The 15055-nt window shown below is 34.7% G+C and overlaps 1 protein-coding gene across 3 annotated transcripts; it reads right to left on the minus strand.

Moving 5' to 3' along the window:
• Positions 1 to 472: 472 nt before the first annotated feature.
• On the minus strand, positions 473 to 5262 carry LOC126677652 (serine/threonine-protein kinase D6PKL1-like). Of its 3 annotated transcripts, XM_050372379.2 has the most exons (4): positions 5057 to 5262; positions 4728 to 4802; positions 2292 to 4582; positions 473 to 1517 (listed from the first exon to the last, which is right to left on the minus strand). In XM_050372379.2, the coding sequence occupies exons 3-4, from the start codon at positions 4346 to 4348 to the stop codon at positions 686 to 688; spliced, it is 2889 nt and encodes a 962-aa protein (XP_050228336.1). In that variant the 5' UTR covers positions 4349 to 4582; positions 4728 to 4802; positions 5057 to 5262; the 3' UTR covers positions 473 to 685. The 3 variants fall into 3 exon arrangements, with proteins under 3 accessions (XP_050228336.1, XP_050228333.1, XP_050228334.1); XM_050372376.2 differs by lacking the exon at positions 4728 to 4802; XM_050372377.2 differs by lacking the exon at positions 4728 to 4802 and having other exon boundaries at positions 2292 to 4601.
• Between the last annotated feature and the right edge of the window lie 9793 nt (positions 5263 to 15055).

A 15055-nucleotide genomic window follows, 5' to 3' on the forward strand; every position in this document is an offset into this window, starting at 1 on the left:
GAAAATTAAAAATATTTAAGCATTAATTTAGAAGATGAAAAAAATATTAAGCACCATTTTCAACTTTTTGTCCTTCAAAACCAGAAAGTGTGTTACATTCTCTGAAGGAGAGTGCGATTTGTTCGATTTTGCCAAATTACAGGTTTGTTTGATTCAAAACCGTCCAAAATAATTTTTTTGATATTTCGTGCCAAATTAAAGGGGTGAATTGATCCTTTGTTCGTTTTTATAGACAATTGTGTATACTTTTTTTTCCTTGCGATGTGGAATTTTTATAGTGTACAATCAATTACTAATTAATTTAATTTATAAATATTAATTAATATTATCCTTAAATTTATAAGTACCTCATTATCGTTTTAGTTAATCTTTTAGTCAAACTGAAAACATAACAGTCATTATTGATCCATTATAAAAATCGATTATTTATCTTAATTCTGTGATATGAGTATTGATCCTAAAAGAAGGCATGTCAACGAGAGAGAGTTGCTAAATGAATGATTCCATGTTACAAAATCTGGTCTTATGAGGCAATGTTTTATATATAGACCAACAGACCATCATCATTGCCAACTGCTCTGTTCAGCAGCTGGGCAACAGCATTACAGCTTTACCGTGATATTCTCAATCAAATTTACAACATAAGCGCCATTACAGTTGCAACAAGAAAGGAGAGAGACCACAATTAGAACAACTCAAACTCAAGGTGTTCTTCTGTAGCTTCACACTGCAAGTACTTGCTGCTCGTTTCGTGTGATGACTCGTACGGAACCCCAAATTCATAATACTCTGGAATTTCTGGCGGAATGGCACATCTAATTAGTGCCCAATTTAAACCTTCAAAGAAAGGATGCTGCTTGATCTCGGCAGCGCCTTTCTCGGTTCCCAATCGATTCTCGGGATCTTTTGACAGCAAGCCCCAAATAAGATCCCTAGCTTGAAAACTAACAAGTGGAGTGTCGGGAAACCTCAGGTTCTGTGAGATAACATTGTCGAGTGTTTCTTCGTTGCAAGAACCTTTAAATGGTGTTCTGCCATATAAAAGCTCATAAAGAAATATACCAAATGTCCACCAATCAACTGCTGCTCCATGGCCCTTCCCCTTGATGATTTCGGGGGCCAAGTATTCATGGGTCCCAACAAAGGAGTTCGATCGCGCATCAGAAGGCTCAGCCACAAGCTGTGGCAATGACTTCACTTGGGCAGCCATTTCAGCTTTTAACTTCCTTGCTTTTGCGGTGGAGGGTAAGAACCTAGGACTGAAGCATGGGACTGGCTCAATGCAGAAAGGCTCGATGCAGCTAGATTCAGTGCATGGACCAGAAATCTTCACAGGATTGGCATCAGTTGATTTCAGGAGAGTTGGACTTACATTACATCTCAGTGACAGGTCAAAGTCCGTGAGCATAATGTGGCCATCTTCTCGAACAAGGATGTTCTCTGGTTTTAGATCCCGGTAGATAACACCGAGCATGTGCAAGTACTCTAAAGCAAGGAGGACTTCCGCAACGTAGAACCTACACGTTAAACACATTGAGATAAGTAACAGGATATGACATGATACAATGGCTGTATGAAAATATTATCTAGTTTGTTATCATGACAGGTTTCCTAATCTGAGTCCAGTCAATGGAAATAAAAATGTAGATCAAGTACACAGGTGAAATATTCACAATTATTCAAACAGATATAGAACAAAAAACAGAAATTACATTTTTCATTAACAGAAGTCGGATTTTAAACACATAATGTAACAAAGGCCAAAACTAACATGAATTCTCAACTTAACTGACAAGCAAAATGGCCCTAGAGTGACGAGAGAGAGAATAAAGTGGCAGCTCAAGGATGGTGATTTCTGAAATCAAATTTAGATCTCTTTCGGAAAAATTTGCAACAGCAGACAGCAAGAAAATACATATTCTCGGTGACAAGTGTATAAGACTCATAACTAGAAAGATAATAGACAGAGAATGAGATGGAATTTGGATTGCAGATAAATAAGTAAAATAAAATCTTCTGGGATGAGTGTCAACACTAAATAGAGGTGGTGTACAAATATAGTATAACAGTCAAAGGTTGGAAGCAGGCTAATAGAAGTACATGACATACTTGTACTGCTGTGCATTGTACAACAACCATTGTTTCAGTCAAGAAAATATTAGCTATAATTGATCAGCTTCAGTATTCAAAATGCATGAATAATAATCAATATGCATGAGAATTGAGAAGTGCCATCAAAACCTATGAATCAGAACATCAAAAGTAGTGATACTTTTACAAAAGTATATTACCTTGCAGCTGGTTCAGAGAAACTCCCGCCAAGCTGCTTCTGCCTAAGGACATGAAGATCGCCACCCGGACAATACTCCATAACTAAGCATGACAAATTATCTGATGTGAATTGGGAATAAAGTGTGGGGAGAAATGGATGGTCTAACATTCTCAGTATCTCTCTTTCTGTTTGGGCCCTCGGCATCTTCTTTCTTCTGGCCAAAAAATCATTGTCCATGACCTTGATGGCAAACAAGCAATTTGAACTGATTAGCTCGGCAAGATAAACAGTCCCTATATCTCCGCAACCAAGCTTTTTTAAGATGTTGAAGTGTCTCAAACTTAAGACTTTATCCTGCATCTTCACATGGCGAATAGCTTCCCATCTGATATCCTTGGACATGTGGGGTCTATTGCAACAACTAGGCCTACTCACGTTGCTCTCATCACTGTTGCTAGTACTAGTGCTATACTCACCAAGGCTACTCTTTGAGCTTTGGGAAAATTCCCCTTTCTCTCTTGATTTTGGGTTCTTCTGAGTATTCACATTGGATGCGATTCTGTTAGAGTTGCTTGAATTAAAATCGTGTTTGCTAGAGCCAGTGTCTACATTATTCGAGCCAACTTTGACATTAAAACTGACAGATTCATCTTGATTTGAATCTTCGGTCGCAGTCCTTAAAGCACATTGACAATTCTGGCAAACCAACTGACCTGTACCAGAAGCTAAGCCGGTATTACCTTTACTGGGAAAATCAGAAGCAGTGTCTGTACCCTGCTTTATCTTCTTCTTGACAGAGCCCTTGTTCTTTACTACAGGCTTTGCTATACGTGGGCCATTTCTTGTAAATTTACTTACTCTGCTTATATTAATTGAGGAAGAAGGAGGCGACAATAATCTACCTTTCCGACCTGATCTTGGTGCTGATAGTTTTCTTGCTACTTTTTTTGAAGTCACAACCATTGCATCTTCATCAGGCATATTATTAACCGACTCCGAACAAGACATATTTGATGCAGCCATAGAAGTCTCTTTCCGTGTCACTTCAGCTGTTGATCCTTGAGAGCCAACTTGTTCCGAAGCGGATATGACTTTTTCTTGGACCTGAGCGGTCCCAGTGCCAGTTCTTGAAAATGGAGTAGCAAATCTTGGAGAAGACTGAGCACTTTGGAGAGGTGACTTTATTTCTTGACTTCCTACTTTGCGTGTTGCATATCCAAGCTCATTTTGCATCAATGTGGTCCCATTACCACTTCGTGTCTTTGGGACAGCAGATCTAAGAGAATCAAGATTACTTTGGCCTGGTTCAGGTCCAATCTTTCTGGATGCAAAAGCAATCTCATCCTGCACCAATGCAGAACCCGAACCAGTTGATGGAACAGAAAATCGGGAAGAAGAATGAGCACTTTCATCTGGAGATTTTAGCACATGGGATGGAGAAGAAGAATGAGAACTCTGATTTGATGAATTTTGAGACATCTGAAGTTGATAAGGCCCCTTCTCAGAAGAATCTGATTTGGTTTCTTCCGGCACCAGAGATATTTCTACAAAAGTCTCTTTGCCCTCCTCTACAGGATGCCCAGATCTACTAGTGTCAACTACAACTGAATTGTACAAACTCTTTATCCTACCAGCTTCTGAGATTCTTGGAGAGTCAATCGGCTTTGACAACCGTTTCATAGCAGCCATTTCTGATGCTCTAGAAATGCAAAGGTCCCTTAATGCTTGCTTTAGAGACACTTGCTCAGCACCCCCGATCCTAGGGGACTGAGGCACACCTACGGTTATTGGTCTTTTCATAGCATTTTTCCTTAAAGGGCTCGAGCTTGAGCTTGTGCTTGCTTGATTTGAATGCCTCAAACCCTTAGAGGAATTTTTAAGACTGATAGCCTCGAAAAGTTGATTGATATCATCTTCAAGGAAATCTCTATATCCTAGTTTAAGCACAGACGGTTCCCGATCACTGCCACCCGCACGTAGCCCAGAATGAGACTGAAAAGCTCTTTTAGAATGATCAGCTGAATTCACATCTTCCCTTGCTTCAACAATTTCACAAGTGCGCGAATACGACCCCATCAAATTCAACTACTCAAAACCCGCCTCAAATTATTCAAAACTTACTCAATGAACGACTTCCATAAACCTAAATATACCACCTTTTAAGCTTACACTAATATACCCAAAAGAAAATCTTGAGATTTAAGACTCTTGGAAGATCTGAAAACAAAGCTTCACTCAGCTATCTAGACTTCCCTTTGATATAAATACCTTACGCTCCTTTCACCCGCTCCGAAATCCATTATCAAAGCCCTGAAACAATCACCAGAAACTTCAAAACAAAATCCTTATCATTATTACACTATTCTTCTTCTTCTTCAAGCAAAATCAAAACATGTATAACAAACATAAACAATGCAAAAGATCAAAACTTGAATCTAAAGGAGCATTATTTTACCAGCTTATAAATCAATCAACGAAGCTAAATTTCAAAAACTAAAGCGGTGGTGGTAGGGCAGATGGTTATCAAAATCTGAAAAATTGAATCATTGAGGCAGGGAATCAAAAATAATGAAAAGAAAAACAAACTCTTAACAAAAAGCAAAACCAAATTTCAAAAAAGCAAAAGCATAAAGAGAAATGCAAATAGAATTTCAAAACTACCAACTTTAAGCCACTCCTTTAAGAAAGAATCAGAATGAAGAACAAGTCTAAAAGAACCCAACTCACAACAAAGATCAAAATCAAAATAAACAAAAACCCAAATAAAAAAGGGATGAAAAGTACCTGAGATGGGTATGCATTGATGAGAAAATCATAAGATTTGGGATTTGAAAACCCTAGGTGAACTCAGAGGAACAGGGGTGGTGGTGTGGCCTGTGGGTTATTACAGGGTTTTTGGCTTTTAGGCTCTGATTATTTGGTAAGAAGTGGGACCCATACTGTGTGTTTGTGGGTCTCATGTAAAATGTTTTTTTGCAAGAGAGAGAGAGGGAAGAGAGTTAGATCGTAGAGATGTAGACGTGTTGACAACATACAGGACCAATCTAACTCGGATTCTTTATTATTTTCGCCTAATCTACATTTTTTGCCCTCATAAGCTATTTTTTTCAATTTTATTTTAATAACTTTCTCATTTTAAATGATCAAATATAATTTTTTTTAGCAATTTTAGATCGGCATCTTTTTTTTTTTTTGAAGAGAGATGTATAAAATAAATACTATTAATATATATTAGTGATTCTAAATAAGCAAAAGATTAAAATCCTCGTAGTTTTCATAAAAGTGTAAGTCAGCCTTTTTATTTTTTTTAGGTACAATTAACCTCTTTTTGTTTTTAAATAGAATAAATAATCTCTTTCATCTAATATCATTATAAACACGCTTTAATAGCTGACATGTCTCTCATAATCATATAGGAACAAAGTTTAAAAACAATTTTAATATTTAAAATATTTATCGAAAATTTGAGGGGGTAAGTGTCCAAAAATAAGCTAAAAGGGTTTATTTGTTCGATTTTAAACGAGGATTTAATTGTTCAATTTTAAAAGCACAATGGCTTAATTATGTCCAAAAAAAATAAAAGGGCTGATATGTATTTTGAGAAAAATCAAAAAAAAAATTGTACCTTTTACCGTATAAACATATGCAAATTTTTACACCATATATGCCGTTTATATTGAATGTGTCTTTTTAAAAAATTCACCATTATAGCGGAATATTACCGCATCCGTCAATTTTAACGCTTATAGTCTTCTCCAAACATATCCTTCCATAAATCTTCATAAATCTTCAAATAATCTTCACCATCTTGTTTCTATAAAGGGTTGAAGCAAAGACTTTTTAGAATATTGAACCTCGTTCCTAACTAAATGATAGACAACACCGACATACACATAAAATTTTATTCAATTTTAATAATAATAATTTATTATAATTTGAAACTTAACAATACAAAAATATTGGTAAATGAATTCTATAATGTTATATATATGCTATGTATTCTTTACGTTAGCATGAGTGATGGCAATTTTTTTTATTAAATGTAGTAACGTAAATATCATTTAAAAATAATTAACTTAAAGTGATTTGAAAATTAAGTAATTATGATTATAAAGTATAAGGGATGGAGTCTGCTTTCTGAATCTCTGATTAAACCTACAAAATATGATGGACATTCTACCAGACGGTAGTTGTCTGATTAACTCTCTGATGCTAAAGTTAGTGTAGTCTTTGAGCAGTGTTTTTGCATCTTGAATGTCATTATGTGTTTAGACATACCTATAGCTCCTTATATAATAGTAGTTGAGAGAATACCTAGTAGAATCCAAATAGGATAGTGATTCCTATTTAGTAGCTTGCTTTTGAATAGGAAAGGGATTCGTATTCCATGAAAGTCTTATTCCAGAATATCTTTCTGAATAGATTTATCTTCCTAAATAGGAGTTTATCTCCGAATGAAAAATTGATTTCGTATATTCGGTCTTCTAAATAATATAATTTTCCCATGTAATCAAGTATCTAGCGCATTTCGGCGTAGATTCTGTATATTGACGGAATCCTTTGGGAGTCGGTTTTGCTAGGGAGTCGGGAGAATCTTTCTTTTGTGTTCAGGCATGGCGAGTCTCATGCACTCCAGTATTGATATCGTTCGGCTTTCGCCTTAGCCGAGTCTAGGGATTCGCTCGAAAGAGTCGATCTTGTACTATTCAGTTCTATTATACATATGCTGGAATTTACTTACCATTATTATCCCCCCCCCGGGCAAGTGAGCCAAAGCCTTGTTATTTATGCCTTGATATATTTTAATTTTGTTTGAGGCGAGTCGTTCTCTTTTCCGGCGAATCATTTCACTTACCAATTTGATTTTTTATTTTTTTTTTATCTGACATGTTTCAGTTGAGTGGTTTTAGATTTGCAACACGTGTCCTGACCGTACGGTGTATGTTTGTTTGTTTGTTTATGGAATTTCTTTATATTCGTTTTATTTATTTATTTTTGTCATCTTCATATTTCCTTTGTACTTTTTCAAATTTCTTGAATCTTGTTGTCACTTTTTACTTTTGTTTATTGTTTATACACTTTTCAGTTGTATTTATTTCTTCTTGGATTTCCAGTTTGTTCTTGTTGTTTACATTTTATTTTCTTTGATTTTCTAGATTTTCTTCGTGTTCTTTAATTTATCTTTTTTTATGATTTTCTTTTCATTTCAACTTCCATTTTTTGTTGTTTCTTTTCTCGCCTTTAGATGTCGCCTAAAATGACGAAAGTTGAATTTGACTGTATGACCCTTAGGGAGTCCTCCCTATCCAAGGACCAAATTTTAGAAATTCCTTTTAGATATAACTTTCCTTCAGGCTATGGGACTAGGAAGCCTGATTATCTTATGAGGGCTTTCAGCTACCTGGTTCATTATCCCTTTCGAAGAACAGCTCATTGATGGCCTTTTGTTTCCTATAGACCCTTTTAGCTTTGAGCTTTATTATGATTTAGAAATGGTCCTTGGGGAGTTTCATCCTAGGACTATTCAAATTTTAGTCACTTTTATAAAAACATGCAGGCTTCGGGTGCAGCCCCCTTCTATGAAAGAGTTTCATTACTTCGTTTTTTGTCCAGTAACGACATTATTTTGATTTTTGCCAATGGTAGGAAAGGTCAGTCGTTTATTTGTTTATCGTGTCTCGAGGGGTGAAGATCAAAATATCTTATAGTTACACATAACTTTGTTTTTTTGCGATTTGCAAAGAGTTTCTCAATTAAGTTAGTGAAAACATCGCCTTCGCCTTTCAGTTTGTCTGAGTCTATCCTTGCCTTTGATTTGTCTTTTCATAGTATTTTCAACGGCCGATGTTGCCCGTTTTAGTAAATAGTCACGTTTGATGTCGATAGCTTCCTTTGGAGGATCCCTCGAAGGGCCTTGTTAATCTTTCATATAAATTTGTTCAAGGTATTATTCCTGATTTTATCTTTTTTATTTTTTTTGTAGGATATCTTCTGATGATGATGATCCGCTTTTAAGTTTTAAAGTAGATATGAACATTCTGATGGGTGAAGTTGTTATCGTTCTGGCTATTTAGCCCATTGCGGTGGATGCTGGAGTTATAGAGGTGTTTGCTCCCCCAGCTCTAGCAGCTCCTCTGGGAGCTGCAAAGGTCATAATTATCAAATCAAAACCGGTCATTGACGAGGTTCTAGATTCTTTATAGGATGTTCATATTTCTTCAGGTGTTGAGCTGTTTACTTTGGGTGCTGGAACCCATGTCTCTGCCGATGACGAATCCCTGACTAGGAAAAGGCGTTGGCTTGATAAGGAAGCGATCCTTGAGGATGTTTCTTTAGACGGTTCGGGTTTCACTCAAAAATTAGCTAATTGGGTCGAGCGATGAGAGTTTTTGAGTCTCTTAAATCCCGTTATCTTGATAGAGTACATAAAAGGTTTGACAGTTACTCAAGATATCGATTGGTTCGATGAGAAAACCGGGGTAATTTATCGAACTTGGCTTGTCTTCACGGCTTCTCGGTATGTTTTCCTATATTATTTTGTTTATGTTTCTTGTTCTTTTTCCATTATTTCTCTTATTGTTTTTTGTGGACTATCCATGCGATTTTAGTTTTGAATAACCGAGGTCAGTTTGCTGAAGGAGAAGTCCAGCGGCTAAACGCTTTATTAGCTGAGGCTGAATCTAGGCAAAGCTGAAAGTGTCGCTCAAAATGATTCGCTGCTCCCGAAGTTGAGGCTCAAAACGCCATTAATGATCACGAAGTGGTAGTTATTGAGAAGAAAATTGATGATCTAACGCATGAAATTGAAGCGCTTATTTTCACCAACACCTATATTGGTGATGAAAGAAATCAATTGGAGATTAAAGTTGAAACACTTCATATTCGCCTTCTTGACATAAAATCTTTATTTTTTTCTTTAATGAGTGAATATTGGCTGGCTATCAGAAGTAAGCTTCAGGAGTAGAATCCTAATATAGATCTTCCAGTAGTGAATACGTTGGATCCTTTGAAATTAGCCAAAACTTTGATGGAAAAGATGGCGAGAGAGCGGACTGCTCTTTTAAAATCATCATGATTGTAATTTTTACGTTTCGCCCTTAGGCTTGTTTTGTACTCCTAATTTTATAATGATCTTTTTTCCTTTTTAATGAAAAAAATATTATGAGTATTTTATTCTTGCAATTTATGTGCGAAATCCTTTTGTTATGTTTGTCTTGCCTTTTTTTTTATTTATTCCATTTTTGTTTTTGAGCGTTTCGCTTTTTGAGAGTTAATCTAAACTCTTCCTTTTATTAGAGTTAATCTAAACTCTATTTCTTTTAAGGTTAATCTAAACCTGGTTTTATTTTTGAAGTCTGTTTTAGACATTTGTTTTGATGGGGTATTTGACCTTTTTCTTGGAGCTTCGAGCTCTTTACTCCTTTGGGGTTTGTGTTTCCTCTTATTTATTCATACAAAAAAATAAAGATAATTGTAACTTCCATCCGATATGTCCTAAAGTTCCTACTGGCAATGTGTTTTTTGTCGGTTCTTCCAAATTCTTCCTTTTTATTTTTCTGCTATTGAAGGTCAACTATGAATTCGTCATAACATTTCTCGATGATCATCTAATCCCCTCTCATCGTCACTAGCCCGTTTTCGATGGAGATTTTCATAGCGAGAGCTCTGATGCTTGTGACTGCAGCTGAGTCGTGGAGAAATGGTCTTCCAAGATGGCGTTGTACATCAGGTCCATATCCACTATATTAAACAAAGGCATGATCTTTTTGTTTAATCCTTTTTTTGTACCAATTATAATGTCCAGAGTTACCGCACCGATTGGGTTGATGGATGGTCCTCCAAGTCCTAACAGCGGGATCGGGACTCAACGTATTTTTACAGGCAATTCCTCCAAGGCTTTTGTAAGCCGCGTTTGTCATAAGGTTGACCACGCTTCCTTCATCAATGAGGATCATTTCCATGTTCCAATGTTTAATGATAGTTGTCACTACCAGTGCATCGTTATGGGGTGCCTTCACGTTCTCGTAATCTGAAAACATTAAAAATAACTAGGGGATATAGGTTTCCCTTATATTCATTACTTCCTTCTTTTTGTTTTTTCCTGGTGGTTGAGCTGTTGGGGCCTCCACCTTTAATCATGTGGATCGTCCCTAAAATCTTGGATGGTCTCTCTTCGTCTTTCTCTTTTGCCTTATCATCTCAGTGTGTTTTCTCTCCCAGATCGCTGCTTTTTTCTTTTTTAGTGATGAACCTTCTGAGCTCGCCTGAATCAATCATCATATCTATCTCCACATTGAGATCTCTACGTTTGTCGGTTTTGTGTCCATTTTTGTCGGGAATTTGCAGAATTTCCTATTGTCTTTGATTTCAGCTTTCATCTTGGGTGGCCATGTTATATTTTTCACGTTTTCTTTTATCCACATCAAGACGTTGATCCTTCTCGTGTTGAGCGGTATGTAATTTCTTTCGTCGTCTCGGGGGTCATTCGTGGATTCATATCTTCCCTGTGGGGCGAAGCGCCTGTTCTCTTCAGACCGATGACGTCTTTCCTCTATTTCAGATCTTGGCTTATCTCTTGATCTCTCTTTCAATTCCTTGCTTTTTGCTTCCTTTTCTCTTATAGATATTTGCCCTTGATCTAGCTCGAAGTATTTTTGTGCTATTCCCATCAGGTTTATAAAAGTCGTGGGTTTGTTGACTAGCAACTTGTCCACCAACTTTCTAAATCGTGTTCCTCTCTTAGAGTTTCGGTGGTCATGTCGTTTAAGTTATCGATTTTCATGGCTTGCTTATTGAATTTTTCAATATAGCTCCTCAGCGTTTCTCCTTATTCTTGGATGCATGACCTCAAAATACTGGTTGTTGTTTTGGCTGGAATATCGGTGAGGTACCTGTTTACGAATTCATTTGACAGGGCTGCGAAGTTCTTGATTGACCTCGGCTTAAACTTGTTATACCACCTTTGAGTTGTTCCTGTCAAGGTGGTGGGGGAAAATCGACACATAATTGCGTTTGACACGCTTAGTAAACCCATAGTCTCCAAGAATCTCGAGCATAGTCTCTCGGGTCCCCTTCTCCATTGAATGTCGGCAAGATGGAAAGTTTCATATTATGTGGAATTGTTTTCTCCATGATTTTGGCTGACAAGGGCAAGCCTTTTAATCTTAAGTCGTCTATGTCCAGCTCTTCAGCTTTTAGCCTTTTCAGCGCTTTGGCTATTTGCTCCTCCACGTCTTCTTCGACTACGTATGTGGATTTACTTTTTTGTGGGGACGCGAATGCCTCACCTTCATCCTCTTTATTTTTTTTTTCTTTGATTGTGCTTTTTGGTGGGTCTTTTTTGCTTCTTTTTCTTGCCTTTTGCTTTTTGTGGGAGCATCTTCTTCCTCCCTTTGTTCTCCTCTTTTCGAGTTTAGCCCGCTCTTAGTTTCATCTTGATTTTCACCGTCTTGGGAAGTGCTCCCTCGGTTTAGCTTATCTCCTTCGTTGTTCCTTCTCTTCTCTTTGTTTTTAAGGGTCTCGCGCCCATCCTCATTATTCCTTTCTGCTCCGTTGGTTCCTTCGGCGGTTCCTTGGTTGTTGGGATTTCTTCCTTCTGCTTCTACCCTTTGCCAATGTCGACTGGGCGGTACAACGAATTGGTTCCTTAGTAAATTCATGCTTTTCGACACGAGCACTTGTTGAATTTAGGGCTTCTGCAACCATTTTGTTCAGGTTGGCCTGAAACATTTCTAGCATCTTTTTTAACATCTCGTGATAGGCTTCTGGGAATACCGCATTTGGAGTTGGCTCGCTAGTTCCGTCTATATTAGGGAAGACAATAGGATTGCTATCTCTATTTTGCTGCGTCTGATACAGGGGTGTTAAGTTCAATGGATTTAAGTGTGAACTTCCCCCAGTAGTGGTGTTTTCTCCGATGGTGTTGAAACCATTATTGCCGTTGACATTAGACGTTTTTGAGGTGTTTAAACCTTGTGGGGGTGTTTGATCCAAATTTTTTGGATCCATGGATTGCTTATTTTTCAGTTTTGATGTGTTAGAAGTTATTCCTTCAATGAGATTTGTATTGAGTACAAAAAAGCTCCTTCGATTTTGAAGTTTTCAAGACTTTTCCACAGATAGAGGCAATTGATGGAGTTTGCTTCTGAATCTCTTATTAAACCTATTAGATGGTCAATCGGACGATGGTCGTCCGATTAACTCTCTGATGCTAAAGTCAGTTTAGGTTTCGAGTAGCGTTTTTGCATATTGAATGTCATTATGTGTTTAGCCATACCTTACACTCCTTATATAGTAGTAGTTGAGAGAATACCTAGTAAAATCCAAATAGAAAAGTAATTCCTATTTAGTAGTTTGTGTTTGAATAGGAAAGAGATTCCTTATTCCATCAAAGTTTTATTCAAGAATATCTTACTAAATATGCTTATCTTTCTAGATAGGAGTTTGTCTCTGAATAGAAAAATAATTATGTATATTCCGTCTTCTAGATATTATTCTTTTTTCAAATAATTAGATCTGTAACGCGTTTTGACATAGATTTTATATATTGACCGAATTCTGTAGGAGTCGGTCTTGCTAGGGATTCGGGCGAATCCTTCTTTAGCCTTCAGGCATGACGAGTCTCATGGACTCGAGTATTGATATCGTTATGGTTATATCAGTTACTAGTTTTTTTTAATATTTCACTTAACACTATTTAAGGATAAATATTGTTATAGATAAGGGTAATATAGAAATAAAATAAACAAAAAAGTACATATTTTTATTATTTTAAAACAAATAAAATTGGCAGATAAAATTGTTAAAATAAATAAAAAGTACATATTTTTATTATTTTAAAACAGATAAAATTGGCAAATAAATTATTATTTTGAAGCATAAGGTCTACTAATTATATCTTTTGAATAATATTAAAAATTAATATATTGATTTTTTTTTTAAAATTGACTAAATCTAGTAATAATTTTAAATATATACTTTTTAATATTATTCTTTTATATTTAATTTTTTTTCACTTGGTATGCTTCCAGTTAAAAATGTATCAGAGATGGATGAAAAATATTTCAACAATATAACTTTGAGGTATTTGACATATATATGTAAAATATTTTTCATCTGAAAAATACAAGTAAAAAAAAATTCATTTTTAGGTATAAATGAATTTTTTGAGTTTAAAGCATATTTTTAAAAATTAAAAAGATTTTTTTTATATAATTATATGACTTTCCTCATTTATTTTATCTTAATATTTTATTTCTTGAAAAAAAAAATAAAAGAGAAAAATAAATAAACATTATTATTTAAATTTTATTATATAAGAAATAAAAAAAATTAGTTTATATTTAAAATATGCGTGATGACATCTTTTTTATTTTGTTTTATAAAATCATGGTCTATATAGTTAAAATGGTTAAATTTTCAATTATTTGATAATACATTTTAAATTTAGGGAACAAATAATTTTACTTGCACACTTTTTGCTTCAGATTTTAAAAAATGTTATTTTTAAGCGTTTAAAATATTAAGGTCTATTTAAAAAAACAATTTGATAAGATTTGTGCTATGACCCATCTTTGTTCGGGTTATTTTTATAATCATTTTTTATTTTATTTTATTTTAATAAGATAACATAATTTAATTTAATACTCCCTTCGTTCCAATAGACTTGTCCACTTTAAGAAAAAAATTTGTCGCAAAATTCTTGTCAATTTTCAAAAAGCAACAATTTTTAAACTCAACTTTCTATATTATCCCTATTTAAAATCCACTAATGAATAAATTGAAATAAATTGCAAGTGAACTCTATATTAAATAAGAGTATGACAAGAATAGTAAGGAAAATTTTACAAAACCTATAAATAATAATTATTTTTCTTAAATTATGTGATAAAAGTAAAGTGAACAACTTTATTGAGACGGAGGAAGTATTTTGTTGGTTATAGTATTCTTTATTTTAATAATAATTTATCAGTTGATATATAATTAATAAATAGCACTTATTTATTTATTTAGAGAATGTTTGGTTCGATTTTTTTAACTTTTACTTTTTAAATAGCTCCACTTAAATATTTAGTAAAAAAAATTTGATAAGTTGTTGGTAGTTTTTAGAGCCTCATGGCAATAATGACCAAATGAGGCTATTATTGTCATCAAGTAATTTTTCTAAACCATACAATTTAATCATATTTTGTTAATTTTTTTGATAGAAAATTTAAGTCTTCAGTTGTTCTTGAAAAAATTATTGAATTTAAAATTAAAAGAAAAAGCGCTTTGTCATAAGAAATGAAAAGATTAAGGCACCGTTTCGATTGATGGATTCTAAACGATGGATTCTAAACAATCCATGGATTTGGACAAAATCTATCGTTTGCCTAGAAAAAAAATTAATAGAATCCATGGATTTACAAATTCCCTCATTATCTACAATCCATCATTTTTGAGGGTTTTGATTTCCCACCTACTAGGTGGAAAAGTCCAAATCACCATTTTTTATAGATGATGGATTGTTATACTATTTATTATTTTCCATAAATAATATTAAAAATCCATTGATTTTATATTCAATCCAAACAATGGAATTTTAAAATCTATGGATTTAAATTCCATTGATTTAAAATCCATCGATTTTGCTAAAATCCATGGATTTTAAAAACCCTCAATTCAAACGGTGCCTAAGAGTTTTGTGGGTTTTCCACATTTTTTAGGAGAACTCAATTTATTAAATTCAGGATTAATTTCATATAAAATCACAACATTTATACGTTTTTATCATTTTAATCACGT

This window comes from Mercurialis annua, linkage group LG4 (genome assembly GCF_937616625.2).
Source record: "Mercurialis annua linkage group LG4, ddMerAnnu1.2, whole genome shotgun sequence".
NCBI lineage: Eukaryota > Viridiplantae > Streptophyta > Magnoliopsida > Malpighiales > Euphorbiaceae > Mercurialis > Mercurialis annua.